The sequence below is a fragment of the Rhinolophus sinicus genome, linkage group LG06 (assembly GCF_036562045.2).
Source record: "Rhinolophus sinicus isolate RSC01 linkage group LG06, ASM3656204v1, whole genome shotgun sequence".
Lineage (NCBI taxonomy): Eukaryota > Metazoa > Chordata > Mammalia > Chiroptera > Rhinolophidae > Rhinolophus > Rhinolophus sinicus.
The window spans coordinates 89,122,158-89,139,210 of record NC_133756.1 but is presented as its reverse complement, the minus strand read 5'-3'; the positions used below and the strand labels follow the sequence as shown (position 1 = coordinate 89,139,210).

The following is a 17,053-nucleotide window of genomic DNA, read 5'->3' as shown; positions in this document are numbered from 1 at the left end:
GATGCAGTAGTCATGAGAAACCAGTAATATTTAGTAAGTTTATATGACCTGAGAATTACTGATATTTGGGTATGTGCCTGAGGTCAATGGGGTACTCTGGTCAGAATGGCTCAAATTTAGATAAGAAAATCTCACACAATCAATTAAACTGAGTTGATGGTTCTTTTGATATGAGAATGTAGACTATATCTGATTCTAGGAGCACAATGAAAACATAATGCCTAAAATAAAGAAGACTGTGTCTAAAGCATGACTTGTTTAATAAATGAGAAGTTAGAAAAATGTAAAATAAAAAAAAATCTCTTTTTCTAGAAAGACTGACCGTGGCCTATGACTAAAAGTTCAAAGTTCTATTTCTACATTAATTACAATTTATGAAATTTCCAATGTTAAGCAGACATTGAGCTCATTAAATAAAACAATTCTACAAAAGGAAATATTACTCTGGTGAGATTCGTAACTCTGGAGAATGGTATTTTATTTAATAGACAGCATGGAGTTCATACATATCCATTATCAGTGCCTTGAAAACCAAACAACTTTAAAAGTTAGCAGCAGTTTCTGCAAGTACAAAAATACACATTTATTACATAACATATGGTAGTAAAATTTGTCAAGATATATTATACAAACTCAAAGCATTTTAGATAAAGCATCAGTCTAATATATTATAGATTAACAGAGCATAATAAAATGACATGTAGTCTGTTTTCAAATCATACAATATAATACTTTACAGCAATATTAACAAACTATTCACATTAAGTATTACAGGAGTAGTATCTAAGGGAACACAAAGAGTAGGAATGGTTATTTAAGAACCTCAACATCTATTTTCTTCTATGCTTCAAATTGGGTGGGTGATTTTCTACTCGTCAATATGGAAAAAAAAAAAAAAAAGAAAGGCTATAACTATTATTTTGTTAAGTAGAGAAGAAAGTTCTTCCAGAAAGACACTCCAAGCTGTAAGAGCTTCATTCACATCTTGCAGTTCTGACAGTAGTATTGCCCGAAGGGTAAGGGGAATCCCTGTTGCCTTTATATATTATACCACAAAAGATGCTTATGGACACTTAGGAGTCTAAATATAGGAATGGTTGGTTACAAGGTGAAATCTACTTCACAACTGTGACTGAGATGGCCAGTGTCATGAAGGAGTTCTTTGGACCCAGAGTTCTAAAAGCTAATTATACTGCTTAGGGCAAACAGGGCCATGTACCCGGGAGGTAGGCAGCACCTATAGCTAATACTGAAAGGACTTCTTCTATCTTACAGAAAACATTATTTTTTTTTCTATAACTGAAAAATGTAACCTTTAGCACAACAGGGTAAGAATATTTGACATGAAAGTTTAGTGGTGGCTCAGAAAAAGAATTTGGAATAAGCTAGTTTGTGGGAGAGAGGACCATTTGATGGTGGACTAAAGAGACCTGATGGGTCCTAAGCAACTTCTTACAAGTAATTAAAATGAAGGAAGATACACATCCATTCTTGATTCTATCCCTTTATACTGGCTGGCAAGGCCTAATAACCCATGGAGATAATCCTAGAGATGTACCAGTGTAAGGCAAGAGAGAGGAGACATGTCCATGGATATGAAATAAACCAATGGGATAAAAACCATCTGTAAACCATGAATCAAATGTATGTAAGAACTTCGGGAGATAAGGAAATCCAAAGCCAACAAATGTCTGAGAAGAAGGCCTGACAACCACTTTGGTAGGTATTCTACTCTGTGACTATAACCTACCAACCTCTAAATTGTTCTTTCCACTCCAATTGATAATCAGAAAAAGGATGATTTATCCGTAACTTTTTCAGGGCTGCAGAAAAACGTTTTGGAGCCAGGCTTTGATCACATGTTGGCAATAGCATTCATGCAATAGGGAAGGACTGTTGCAGTCTTCCTCCACACTCAGAGTGAATGCTGTCAGAAGTCACCTTCTAGTAGGAAAGGTTCCTTTTCTGGAGAATGTTCCTAGCTAGCACAGGTACCTTTGGAAAGGACATTGAGATGAGCAACGATTTACTTCTTTTTCTTCACAGCTCTGTTTTCTAGAGCCTTTGCAGAGCAATGCAACAATAATGGAAAAACAAATCAACACAACCAAGAAAAAACGTACCATGGTACTTATGGCTCTTGAATCGCTAGTTTTTTCCAGTCTAGCGACATCAGTGGACTGGTTCCTGGAATGATCCTATGGGGGCATGTGACTATAAGATGTCACAGAAATGGCCACTGGCTTGGATTCAGGGAAACACTTCACATGATTTCTTTCATTATTGGGTATGCTTTTCTTCCTAATGCTTTGATTAGTGGCATTTTCCTTGCCTACTTATTAAAAATACTCCATGGAATGTGGATGGTTCTCTGTACCCGGCCCCCCAATCCACAGTCCTTATTCTTCACATATGGTATCCTGACCTTCTCAGGGTACTAGTCTTATAGCAGGCATGTTTCCTCTACAGAAGATGCTTTCTCTAACCCTCTGCTAGTATCTCTAAAAACATACGACAGGACCAACCCCATTCTCTAATAAGGAAAAGCCTCCCAAACACTTAGGTGATGAAATTGTTTAAACTTTTTGCCAAATGGTCTCAATAAAGAGATTTGTTTTGTTGTCCTAAGTATTAGTGATGATTATCTTTATGCTACCCATCCCAGGTATTTTATACAAAGGTGTCATAATAATTTTTGTCTTTATGTCATTATTAGCCCAGTTTCTGTTCTTGGAGACATCAGATTCTTATTGTGATTATACGTCTTTGGTTGTATGTCTGTCTCCAACATCACACATTACTGTAGGCCCTGAGTCTGGGCTGGACACGTCATCCACAGTCAAAGAGCTGGGTGAGGATGTCACACAAGGCAGAGTACCAGGAGAGCACTGCCCACTGTTCTCTCCTTCCTCGTGTGACTTCATACGAAGCTTGAGCCTGTCTTCCACTAGGCTGAAGGGAGAGCTGCAGTGCTTCTCTGAGTCCTGACTGGGATGAGAGCCACGCCACTGCTCTGTGTGCACAGCTTCCAGTCCTTCAGCTGCCCTTGGGGGCACGTCTTTCTGTTTCTCTTGCAGTAAGTTGGCTTCTGGAAGATCGGAAGTGAGTGGGGGTAGCTGCGTGGGTCCTTTCAGAGAACCGATTTTCTTTTCCTCTGGTTTAGATGCCCTTGCTTTGTTTTTGAGGGACCAGTTTTTCAAACTGGCCACACCATTTCTCAACCATGTGCTGGGGTGAAGAGTTACAGAATGCATTTGTGAATGCCACTTTATGGGGTCCTTTTTTGTATAAGCCAGGTGATTACTGGCCTGCCCAGGTGAGGGACCGGGCAATCCAGAAATGAGGCTAGAACCACAGAAGTCAGGAGAAAGTTCTTCCTGTTTTATTTGAGCCTGAAAAGTGCAATCTATTGGAGAGGAAGTTTCAGTGGGTGTAAACACGGAGTGCTCAGAAATCTGAGAAAAAGCACTGTCTTGGGAGCTCACTGATGAGCCAGATGGGGAAGTGCCTGGGGAAGACAAGCTGGAATAGCTAGTTCTGGGGCAGATGTTTAATCTTGAGGGTATAAACTTCTCAGTGCTTGGGTTTGTGGCACTACTTTTGCCCACCTCGATCCCCAGGACCAAACTCTGATTAATGAGCTTCTGCCCCTCCATCTGCAAAGACTTGTGCCGCTTGAGATAATCCTCCTCTGCATGCACGTGGCTGGCTTCATAGCTGGCTTTGTGTTGTTTCTTTGAATAAAGTCCCCTGAGATAGCTCAGTCTGCAGTGCTGGTCATCCATACTAGGCTCTGAGCAGCGCCGGTGCCGCCTGGAGCTCTTGCCAGCCTCCGCTATGTGTGGCGGGGAGTAGCCTGACGCATCTGAGGCAAAGGGCGGGTTCCTGGGATGATCATGTGAGGACATGTGACTGAAAGATGCCACAGAAATGGCCACTGGCTTAGATTTAGGGAAAAGTTTTCCATGATTGCCTTCACTACCAGACAAGCTTTTCTTCTTAATGTTTTTATTAGTGGCATTTTTCTTGGTATCAGTGCCTGTGACTAAACTCTGCTTAAAACAGGTCTTGCCCTCTTCCTGTAGGGGTTGATTCTGCTTCAGATAGTCCTCATCTTTTTGTGAGAGAATTGCATCACAGCTGGACTTGCGTAGCTTTTTCTGGTAAAACTCCCTGAGATAGGAAAGCTTAGAGTCTAGGTAGTCAATGCTGGGCTCTGAGCAGCGCCGGTGTCGCCTCAGGCTTTTTGGAGCCTCTGTTGCAGCTGTGGACAGGTAGCGGGGTGTGTTCGAGGCAGATGGGGCCCTGGTGTGGTCCTGCAGTGCAGCCTTTCTATACAGTTCTGTAACGGTCCCCGCCTTGGATTCCAGAGGCCGTGCCATTTGAATATCTTCATGTTTAGAACAGTCCAAGTCAAAGTCGCTCAAGGTTAAAAGACCTTCCACCTCAGGTTGGTCAAGGTCATAGTCACTAAGGGTTAAGACAGAGTCCATGCTCCTGCTCCCCTGACCAAGTTTCTTTACCAGGTCACTACACGGGGCATCAACGTCCTCATTCAGCTCATTTTCCAAGCTGTCATAGGAGGAGTCATTCATTTGGAAGCAAGAGAGATCTGTCAAAATAATCAAACCATGATTAACATTGGTTACCACAAATATATGCTGCCTTAAAAACAAACAACAAACAAACAAAACCTATGGTGCTTATTTTAATTCTCTTCTCACGTAAATGGTTCAATTTCCTACTCTGAACAAAAAAAGGATCTTTCACAATCTTCCCAATTGTTACTGCAGAATGTAAAATAAAATTGTTGGGGTATACTAGATTTATCTTATTTCATGAAGAAATGGGCTTTCCTAAAGTAAGATTTCCTCAAAGCAAGGAGACATGTCATAATACCAAGAAACGTTTAAAATACTCACACACACACACACACACACACACACACACACACACACACACATATCAGTGTGCCAGCTATACCTAGGTTCTGAATAAGATACCTTCCAATATGGATTGCCAGTGGGTACACATAATTAACTCTAGTCTCAGGGAAACCATTTACTAACCATATCAATTTCTCTTTCACAAAGTTCTTTAATATCCATTACAGTGGTACCTTGGGTTTTCGAACGTAATCCGTTCTGGAAGACCATTGAGTTCTGAAACGTTAGAAAACCGAGGTGCGGTTTCCCCATAGAAAGTAATGCAAAATGGATTAATCCATTCCAGACCTTTAAAATCAACCTCTAAAACTGCAAATTTAGCATGAAGTTTATTATCTAATGATACCATAGATCCATAAAATTTATGGCGTTCGTAAGCCGAAATGTTCATCAACAGAGACGTTTGAAAACCGAGGTACTATTGTATTTATTTAATCTTTAAAACAATCATAAAAGTTAGACACTGTGGTTATCCATATTTCACAGATGCAGAATTGATGTTTGCTGGCATAGAATAATTGGCCAAAGATTCATATGCTGGAAGGCTGAATGTCTTCAAGTCCTCCCTACCCCCACCATGATACTAATTGTTTCTAAACTATTTCATAGTGCACTAGAATTCCGAGGTGTCTCAGGGACCACCAAGAGGAAGGAGAGGAGGGAAAAGACCAGGCCTGCCTCTCCTGCCTCTGGACCTTCAACTCCAGTTTTAAGTACAGTCATTCTACTATATATATTTATTAGCATTCCTTGTGAAGTTTTTTTTTTTTTAAAGGTTAAAACCATCATACCGTATCATGCCGCCACTAACAAGTTCTTGAAGTTTGGGGGTCTACTCTTACCCATTTCCAACTGGACCACAGTGTTAATTAAGAGCAGCAGGCCTTCTAAGGAAGGAGCCCTAGGCCCCCAACCCAGGTCAGAGTCCCCCCTTCACCTGAGCTGCTGTGGCCCCAGGACAACCAATGTCCCAGCATCTTCACAGACACATGTCTGTTTCTCACAGAAAACAATCCAATTGTTCACAATACCTGAGGCATTCCCTCCAGTATCACATCTCACTGAAACCTCTCCTAAGAGGGACGCGATTTCTTCTCCAAATATTCTACAGCAATTTTCAATCAGAAATTGAATAAGCAGAGAAACCTGTACATAAAAGGACAAAAATGAAGTGCTACTTTTCATATAGCATGTCTATAAACCACATTTTATATATGAATCCTGATTGTAACAAAAGAAAATGCAAAAGACTCCTGTGGAAAATTCACATCCACTTTAAAATATACAAAACTATGATACTGTCAGAATAATTTGGATATAGAGATTAATTTTAATCAGAGGACTAAAGTTATTATTTGTGGCCTTGGCCTAATGCTAACATTTTTATACCAATGGCTCTTTCTTTAAAATTAGGGTAGTTTTAAATATTCTCTGTAGGGTGTTTGGGTGTTAGTAAAATCCATAAAGCATCATTAAAAAAAGACTTACAAAATGTATTTCTTATGTAAAGGGCAGGTGTCATAAGCTTGGGAAGAGGGCATCCTCTGTGGGTTTATTGTGAAGGAGAGAGACAGCTGGAGAGAAGACTTGCATTGTGCCTGGCTGGTCTCTACCTATGCATTTCTTTCTCTTAGGCTCCCTAACTGGAGGTCTCTTGGCAAAGAGGTTAAGATTTCACTAGGGAGCTTGGTACCTCCACTGAGATGTACTGGAATCTCTGGGGTAGTTTTCCTGCCCCAGTAGCTGAGGCAAAGGAGCAGGCAGAATGATGGGAGCAAAGGGATCTAACATCCTCATACCCTGTATTATGCGCCAGGCACAACAGGAGTGTGATTTCAAGTTAACCACTGTATGAGCTAGGTATTACCACTACCTCCACATGAGGAAACTGGATCACTGTAACTAATTTTGCCCAAGATTGTACATCTGGCAAATGGTGGGGCGGAGAATTGAACCTTGGCTCATCTAACTCCAAAGTCCTTGTTTCTTAAAATCATATCAACTGCTTTCTTATCATTCTATGGTATGAGTCATAGTGTTTTGCCTCTTTAAAGAGGCAAACCCAACAGCTAGCACTTTTCTGCTTAAGAAATCACTTTTCTATAGTCTACCAGGATAGAACACTTAATGAACTCAAATGTGTAAGTTATTTAGGAAAACGTATTTTAGAATCAATACCGAATTTTAGGTTCAAAATGGGGATTCAGTCCCCCAGGGCATAAAAATGAAAAGCTTCATTACCTTTTTTGTGAATTCATTTTCTAGTTCTGGGCTGGAGGAAGTAGGAGGCCAAAGAATGCTTGGAGCGATACACACTGCTAAATTATATGCAGTCATCTGATTGGATGAGGAATGTTGCTCAATGTTGTGTAATACCCCAAAAAGATACCTTAGGAGAACAACATTGGCTCTCGGAAGCTGGTCTAACAGCCTAAAGACAGAAAAATGTGCTCTTTAAGCAAGACATTTCATAAAAAATTTGTATAAACAGGCAAACCTCGCTTTGCATGGGTTATCCGTGCAAAACAAGAACACAGTCCAGGTATGCAAGATAACATGCATGTTACTATTTCAGTTAACATGATACCATGCAAAGCGAGGACGGCCTTTATATAAAGAGAGAAAATAAGCACCAGGGATTTATTTATTTATTTTGTACACTGTATTCACAACCCAATGAAAATGTAAAAGAATGCAGAAAAATGGCTTGTAAAACAAATGCTACCCAAAATACTTATCTGAAACTAGTACAATGTATTTTAACTAAGGCAAATCCTGTAACATTTCAGAATATTCTTACCCAAAATTCCCAAAAGCTTTCTGATGAAATTAACCAACCATTAAACTTCAAGTCCTCCTTTATTTCCAAGTAGCAACATAGGAATTCTGTCTGCCTCTTGGTGGGAACCCAAACTTGAACTACTAAGACTTCCAGGTCCACTCTGAGAGCTTATGCTCTACTGCACCAGCTTCCAAGGTCAATTTTGTCCCAAATCTCTTTCTTAACTCACTGGTATCACTTTCACATACAAGTCAAGCTTATCATAGCACATTTCCTACTGTTCCTAATTTGTAATTGATAAAAGATTTTTAAATTCACTGAAAATGATTTTTTACTATCATCCAGAAAACAAATATATATGGTGATATTCATGGTTGCTTTTTCAACAAGAATCTGCAACGTAGGGGAGAAAATCAGGTAGTCCGATTTCTGTTGCATAAGTAGCAGAAACGTATTTCTTCAGTACAAAGAAATGACAATGAGTCCAGTTTCGTAGGGACAAATTATGAAAGATATTGAAATGGGCCAAAAGATTACAGGTATTCAATGGAAAGTAAGGCATTATCTAGCACACTCTTCTGGGTTATCTGATTTTATGGAGGTCTTAAGCCTTTGAGCTAATTTTACAGCTCTGTAAGTTGTAGATAACTGATAGCAATGCACCTAACACTTATCCATTGAATTGAAAATTCTGTCCGCTGGAGATAAATGATTTATATGCGCCCTTCCCCCAACCCCCTACGCCCCAGTAGAAAAACCCAGTTTTGCATTTATTTGTAAATTCATTTCAGCATTGCTGACTCAACTACATAAGTTGTGGTAGTTTGAAATCTCCTTTGAATGGCTTGCAACATCTTATTAGTTCTCATCAATTAATGATTTAAATAAAATCTTTCACGTGTTCATTTTCTTTTGTATGAGAGTCATAATTTTATCTTTTTAAAAAATATATGATTCTTTAACAGTAGGAGATAAAGTTTTAGACAATGGGCATCAAACATAGAATCTGATGTTCACTATCTCTGAATGGTTTCCACCAAACCATAATGGAAGTGGATATAGTATTTTGTTACATGGCTTTGATTTTTGGTGTCTTCAAGAGTTGTGCTGCCCTGTTTCCCTGAAAATAAGACCTAGCTAGACAATCAGCTCTAATGTGTCTGTTGGAGCAAAATTTAATATAAGACCTGGTTTTACTTTAGTATAAGACCGGGTCTTTAACATAATAATATAATATAATATAATATAATATAATATAATATAATATAATATAATATAATATAATATAATATAATATAATATAATATAATATAATATAATATAATATAATATAATATAATATATCAGACCGGGTCTTATGTTAATTTTTGCTCCAACAGATGCATTAGAGCTCATTGTCTGGCTAGGTATTAGTTTCGGGAAAACACGGTATGTTCTTCTACGGATAAGAGACGTCTGTCAGTAGCAGTGTGTAGATAATAATTCATACTTGAAAGTTGCTCAAGAAGAAACTGCACTAAACAAGCATATGCAAAAAAATAATGTTGGGATTTTGGGTTTTCAAAGAACTGTAAGTATTACTTTTTGTTAATGGACACTTCTTTCTTATGCTCTTGTAATTCAGGAAACATTGAGGAATGGGGGTGGGTAAACTCTGCCAGCAAATTCTCTTTCCATGAGTGGAGGACAATGCATTCTTTGTGATCAGACAAACTTTGCAACTCCCTATTTCCTTGACACTTTTTTAGAGTTAACTGCCTCTGCAATGCTCCCACAACCCCTCTCCCTCATCTCTCTTTTATAGCACTGATTATACTGCACTGTAATTGTAATTCTTGCTTAATCTCTGTACTCTACCAGACTGTGGGTTACTTGAGGAAGAAAATTTTCTCTGTATGGATTTAGTTGCTGAATGAGATATATAAGGAGTTGTCTGTTTAGTTAAATATTTACCAAATTAAGATCATAAATTATAGATTGGATTTACAGTATTAGCTATTGGTCTAATGGGTTTCAGCTCCTTTCAGATTTAGATATACAGAAGGTGTACAAAGGTCACGTATACCGTGTTAATAAAATAAGGGAGAAAACAGTAACAATGACAGCAGCTAGCATAAATTTATTTTTAAACTGGTCCCCATGGATATGATTTTGATAGTCATCATTACTTTAATAGACAGCTTACAAAATTTAAGCTTTGTTAAAGACTATTTTTGAGACAGGATCAAATTAGAATAATTACCTTTGAATTGTGTTTATTTTCTCTTCATCATTTCCTTGATCCATTACACAGACCCACTGATCATAGAGATCTGATGAAAAAATACTTCCTGGAATATTTCGTAGAAAATCCTTACATAGAGGGAAAAATAAATATTGTAAATCATTATTTTCATTCTAAATATGTATTGGAGAAATGAGAAAGGAAACATTTTGTTGAAAAGTTAAGTCTTCTGTTCTTTGGAATACACAGACCTCTGTGCCAGCTCTCCACTGATATGCACACGTAGAAACACATGCTTTTATTTTTTTCTAACAAAAACCAGAGGGATCATTGGAGTCTGGGCCATAGTGGGAAAGATAAAGGACAACCTGTTTGGGCTGAAACCTCCTGTATGTGTACATTTTAACAAACCAGTAAATTGTGACAAGGCCTAGCAAATTATCCTAAATCCTTTTCCCCCCGTCAAATCACTAGTTCAAACAAATGCATGAAGATATTTGTTAGGTTCATAATATTGTAATCAGTTATCCAATCATTCCATACATATTTATTCATATGTGCCAGGCACCACTTGAGGTTCTAGAGACAAAGCAGTGAATAAAAAAGAGTCCCGGTTATTTTCAAACTGTATTCCAGTGGTATTGGTGAACAATCCCATCTAACTTAAGAGTTTCTCTCTGTGTCTCTGTCTTCCCCATAAAAGGGCTCTCACGTATTTGGGGGGAGAAAGCATTCCAGGAAATGGCTGGGCTCTGGGAGCCTGGGGAAGTACTCCCATGCCTGATATACACTAAATAACGTGTCCCCAGCCATTATCCTTCCTGGCTTTCCAAACCCTATTCTGTGGAGAACACTGGTTGGGCTGTGTGGTAAGACCCGACAATGATACAAGTAGTACATGGCCAAATGTGTTTGTTGTTTGACCTTTGTTTATGAAAAACTTAAAAAATAAGTTAAATTTGATTCTGGTCCTATGTTCATTTCTGTTCTAAGCCAACTCTCCCTGTTGCTTTTGGCATAATATTAACAACAAGGCTAAGCGTGCAGTCTGATCTCCACCTCAGTAAACTGCAGGAAGAGACAACTCAATTTCACGTCTAAGCAATGATTGGCTATCATCTTCCAAGTTCCTGCTTATACCATGGAGATACGTCAACGTTTGCAAATGAGCAATTGTAACTCTTGCTGGAAAACCAAGTCAGCAACTTTAGTTATGTGCTTTACAAAAAGCAACACACAACTTGTTACTTACATGTCATGGTTACGTTACTAATATGAAAGCAGGGAGTCCTTATTGTTACAGTTAGCTGATTACATGTGTATCTCCCCCACTCGTTTATGAGCTCCTCTTTCTTCTACATTTCAATGCCAAGCACAGTCCCAGACACAGTAGTGGTCATTACTGAACTGTTGCTATTTATCATATGGACGAATATTAGTGAAGGACAAGGGAAGGCCAACTAACTGTAATTGAGATTCTAAGATAATTTTAAAAACATCTTGGTAGTCATCTCACCTATCATGATACATTTTTTTAAAAGAGTGGTTAATAAGTAGGAAGATGATTGATTTAAAGTTTTTCTCTGTTCTATTATATCTTCCCGTAGAAATGTACCTGGATACTTGTGATTCAGATGTGTCTTCACAAAAGTTACATCTTTTTTGGGTAAAGCTATTGAATTTTCATAATTCCAAACTAATTTTAGTCAATGTACTATTTTAAAAGTCAGATTTAGAAGAGGCACAATCTGTTATTTCAAAGTGGGGCAGTGACAATAGCTCTCTTTTTAAATCTCAGTGGAAAACATACTTATGATCTGTCTTGAAGAAAAACATCATTAAATCTTAAACCTACACTTGAAAGATAATAACTCGTAACATCTCAATGAACTCTCCACAGCTGGAATAACAAGTTATGAAATGCAAGCACCATCACAGCTGAGAAAGGATGGGAGAGCTGGTTCTGAATTATAATCACCAACTCACAGCACTCAAAGTTGAAAGTCTCCTCCCTTCTAAAACCAGAGTCCGTCATCAGCAGAGCTCCCAAGTTCATTTGAGATGAGATTCCTGCAGGATTAAGAATGAACTTTTCCTCAAAGGTCGGAGGGATCAAAGTTACAGTGTCTCAAGCAATTTTCTTCCAATTATAGTTTCAAGGGTTGAGCTTACATTTAAGCGCAACCAGTACAAGTGAAAAATTAAAGGAAAACTTAACTACCCCTTCTACTCTTAAAAACAAGAAACAAAACAAAAGCTCAAAAACTTTTGGCAAAAAGTATCTCCTTTCCTGCAACCACTTGGAAGAAATGGGAATAAAACCCAGTTACGTGATTATAAAACTTCAACTACTCGGACCCCATTTAAGGAGGCTTTTCAATCATTTGTATTGGTTTTAGTCTTTTGCTTATTTTTATACAAGTAATATTTCTGCAACTTGAAATGCAATTGAACTCTTCCAGAATCTTACTTCTTTGTAACAGCCTCCACAATTTAGCACAAAAGTTTAAGAAGTGTGGTGCTGTGAAGAGCAACATAGTAAGGAAAAATTTTCTAAAACACAGGCTTTAACTTCTTAAATTAAGAGATGGGAGAAAGCCTAATTATATAATAAAAAAAGAAAAATTCATCATGCATACATTCCTGACATACATCTGGCTAAGCACACCGAACATATCTTTATTGTATTCTAGGACTGAAGATGAATCACAAACTGTGCAAAATAGCTTAGATGACCCCAGCTCCAGCTCTGCAGTTCTTTTGAGTGATACTTTATTGTGAAAGCCTAGAGCAGGGTTTTTTTCTTTTCTTTTGCTTTTTTTTAAGAGCAGACATGGACTATTAACCAAGAAACGTCTGACTGTGCACAAAATCATGAAGTAAGATTCTGTAAGCAGTAGACCACCCAGCAGAAGTAGGGGTACGCAAGAGTCTTCACCAAGTTTTCCTTAATTTGGTTTTTATGCTCCACGCCAGGGGATGCAGGAGGGGGCCTTGTCTCTGCCCCTGGCATGGTGCATTCCCACCCTGCTGTGGGCCTGGAGCAGGTCGGCAGAAGCTATTGCTGGGGTCAAAAGCTCTGCTAAAAGCTGGTTTTCCAAAAATGTGAGGCATTTTCAAGAGGATGCGGAAGAAAGCATTTTAGACGAGTTCTAACTCAACCATAGATGTGACTTAGGTAATCATCGGGTCAAGGGTAAGAACTGTAAAGAATGTCAAAAGTGGGAAGTTGTTTCATAAAAGAAGGCTCAGAGGTGGGGGGTCACTCCTACTCCACTTTTACTTGAGAATGGGCCCTTAGCTGACAGGGGAAGGTATGGTGATTGTATAAATGAATGGAAGTTTCGGTGGTCTTAACAAGCAATTGTTTTGTTTCAGTTGTTAGGCAAATGTTTGTTTACTATGGATTTCTTTTCCAAAGTTTAATAAAGTTTATTTTTGAAAATTTGCCTTTATTAGGAAGGCAGTGAGATTGTGAGGAAGTCATAATCAGGATGTTTATTTTGGTAAACATGCTGCATGCTTTGATTATTTTTAATTTTACTTAATCAGTTTTGCATGTGGTTGCAGAAGTGAAGGTGAGGAGAATGGTGTGGGATGATGACATTTAGAAAAGATGTCTGACACACCGTGTATCATTGGCAGTGGCTTTTAAAGGCCAATGTTGACTTTGTGAAGTTTTTTTTTAACACTTTTTAGATTCTAAATCTATTATGGTTCTTTGCAGATAGGAATAACGTCATAACGAAAGAAACCAGTGGCTTTTCTCTGGAGCTATACCATGCAGTGGATGAAGGGAGAACTTTTCCTACCTTTAAGACAGATGCTATTACAAAAATAGATTCACAGTCTAGGTGTGCTTCAACTCCAGAAGTCAGTTTCTCTTTCAGCTCTCTGCAAGATTTCATATTGGCTGATTGTCTGAAGATGCCTTTTGTGAAGGGTCCTTTTTGATTAAGAAAGCTAAGCATATCCTATGGGGAAGCAAAGGAAAAAGAAATGGCACCTTACACACGCAAACAATCCCTGGGCTGCCAGAGGCTAAGGTTTATGGGGATGGGGTGGGAGTGTGGGGGGTGGGGAGGGTTGGGGGTGGGGGTGGAAGCACTGAAGGATTTGGGCTGGATGGACTGCTAGATGAATCAAAGTCAATTTGTTTTTTCGTGTCTCTAAATCTCTTTTCTCCTATTCATTCAACATCTAAAACATTTTACTTTAAACACTTTAATGAGATTGTCTTTTTCCATGAAACAAAAGCATTTAAAATCAAATTTCTCTGACTGCTTCAAGGTCTCTGGTAACCAGTCTCTCTCCTGTCTCACTATTCTTTTCCCATTATTCTCTAGAGCAAACTCTTCTCCCCAAATAAGGAAACAGTACTGTCAAACTCATTCTCCCCTTGCTTTGTCTTTCTTTTTGTGCATCTTCATATTTCATTCTACTTCCTATATTTACTTCCTTTTTAAAAAATCAGGCTCAAAAATGTCTCCAGGAAGCTTTCTCCATTCCATTCCATTCTGATCAACCTTAGTTTGCCTTTCTTTCTAGCTGTATGTCCTCTGCTTTCAGTGTAGGAAAAGAATGGGTGTTGGACACAAGCAACCCGTGGGATATGAAACCTAGTTATAGCACATATTTACTGTGTAATCTTAGGTAATTCTGAGGCTTTTAAAAAATTTTGTGATGTAGGAATGATGATGATGATGATGACGATGATGATGATAACTAGTCCCTAAATCTGTTGTGAAGGACAACCAAGTAGCCAAGCAAGTGCCTGGCACTTACTTATAGCGATAGAGGGCCACACATCTAGCGTAGTACTTGGAGGACAGTGGTCACTTAAAGAATCTTGCTTAACAGTGATCATTTAATGTATCAGTTGGAGACAAGACAAACTAAGTGGCTTTCATCTGATCCATTCTATGCAAGAAAGGTAAACTAAATGCCAGAGGATGTAACTTCATGCATATACACTTGAAATACAAATAAAACACAAGTAAGATTTTCAAAAATATGTAAGATTGAGTAGTCTCTGCTGCTACAGTGATTAGAGACTTTCAGGACAATGTAGGGTTTAAGAAAGGAGATGAGGAAATGTGAGGGATACTGTGACTTCTCTGTCTACCAAGCAACTTCTAATATCTCAGCAGGCTTATGTGGTGGCTCTTTCCTGAAACCAGTAGGCTAAATGATCTCTTCCTATTATGTCTTCCTGATGATTCTACAATTGCTTGATCAGATTTTTATTCTTTGAAGCAATAATAATAAGGATTCTCAGCCAAAGCCACGCGTGTCTGTAATATTTCCATTTGGGGACAGGCCTCTCTCCCTTCCTAAATCTCCTTTCCCATTGGTGATACAGGTCAGAGTGAGACTTACCAAGACAGGTCTGGGAAGATTGTCGTTCTCACAAATATTTGGCAGAGACACTCCAAAGAGCTGTCCTGGCCCAGGAGATGTTGGTGATATGGACAAGTTATCCAGGTGAGTGCTAGAACCCCGCCAAAAGGCCCAGTTTATGATAGATCTTCTCCTTTTAAATGTCTTCTGACCCGAATCTAAGGAAGAAGAGAGATTAGGAAAACTACTTTAATTCACTTAACCTTATTTCTACAGTTTCCATTTTACAGTATGTTTATTACTATGGCTCCAAGAGGAAAAGTGCTTATAGATATCCTTGGGTACTGTTAATTCAATCTATGAAATTTCAGTATATTTATAAATTAAGAAAAAATTCGATGTTTGGGTTATTCATCCTCCTGTCCAGTTTTGGAACATCACTGGTCTGTTTACTTGAGTTTTGGCCCTGAATTTTCAAAGGTGAAAGAAAGGCTCCCTTACTGTACTGTAACAACTTAAAGCGAAAAGTGTTTCATACTAACATATATTGTCCCATTTTAAAGATGAGACCAGGCACACAAAAAAGTTGAAGATTAAATTAGACCACAATTAAATAGTAAGAAAAAGAATGAAAGACAGGAGGGGTGAGTGGGAGGAGGAGGAGAGTTGTTTCTACTGGGATGGTTCTGGAAACAAAGAATGCTTTATTGCCTGATGTTCCACTCTCCTACTGAGAACAGACAGGAAGCTAATGTTCTACATCTCCCCCCGCCCCTTCTTTCCAGCTGCAAAGACTTTCATGTATCTTTTCAGTTCCCAACTTAAAAACACGTGTTTAAGGCAGCATGGATGGATGCACAAAGGAGGGAGACTTGCCCTTGCCATGGTGAAGTTTATAATCTAATGGGGGCTAGACTGGTGGTGGAGGGGAGAAGCAGCAAGTATATTACTAAATAAAATGTCACAGGGAGGAACAAAGTACCAAAGACATTCAGAAGATCAATAAAGCACACCTACCCATTATGAGGGAGGGTGTGATCCTGGAGGCATTTACATTTGATTTGGATTTCGAAGGAACAAGATTTCAACAGAGCATCCAGCATTGTGTCTTGCATTTACAGAGTAAGCACTCAAATCATTCTTGAACAATAATTGAATTAAGGAGAGATTTAGGTGGAAAAATATAAAAAGACAAAATGAACAAAATAAGCAGACGAGGTCAACAGTGAATCATGACTTTGTGATATCATAGTGCTAGAACATTTTTGATGTCATCTGTCTCTAATTGTAATATGACGATGGATGTGCACAGGATTTGATATTTCAAAAGACAGCTCTAAAGGTTCCTTTCAGGCCTCTCTGACACCTTCCCTTGCTCCACAGCCCCAATACATACACACAGATAACAACTATAAACCCTGGACAAAAATAATCACAAAAAAGCCTACCTGAAGGCACTACAGAGGGATCAAAAGAAGGTAAATGCTTGAGGTAAAAGTTTGACACTTGGAAGTGATGGAGAAACTGACCTAAAATGGTTCACTGCCACATGGAACTGACCTAAAATGGTGGCCCCAGAGGAGAGAGAAGTCGCCAGCCTAAGCCCCAGCCCACTTCTGCATAGCCCCCTCCAAGCCATACCCCAAGCCAATCACCAGACAACACCTACCCCTGCCCCAACTCAAGGAAGTCCCCAACCCATAAAAACCTGCTCAAAACCTTGCTAGGGACTCAGTATTTTGGGAAGGATCCGTCTGAGCC

At 38.8% G+C, this 17,053-nt stretch overlaps 1 protein-coding gene across 5 annotated transcripts in view; it reads right to left on the bottom strand.

Annotated features, from left to right (window-relative positions):
- Nucleotides 1-461: 461 nt before the first annotated feature.
- ARHGAP20 (Rho GTPase activating protein 20) overlaps nt 462-17,053 on the bottom strand; it is a 142,708-nt gene continuing 126,116 nt past the window's right edge. For all 5 annotated transcript variants that reach the window (XM_019715315.2, XM_019715312.2, XM_074335514.1 and 2 more), the window contains 6 exons: nt 15,332-15,510; nt 13,765-13,926; nt 9,971-10,080; nt 7,188-7,377; nt 5,978-6,092; nt 462-4,612 (listed from right to left, as the gene is read on the bottom strand). In XM_019715315.2, coding sequence (XP_019570874.2) covers nt 2,757-4,612; nt 5,978-6,092; nt 7,188-7,377; nt 9,971-10,080; nt 13,765-13,926; nt 15,332-15,510 — 2,612 coding nt within the window. In that variant the 3' untranslated portion in view covers nt 462-2,756. The remainder of the gene's footprint in view (nt 4,613-5,977; nt 6,093-7,187; nt 7,378-9,970; nt 10,081-13,764; nt 13,927-15,331; nt 15,511-17,053) is intronic.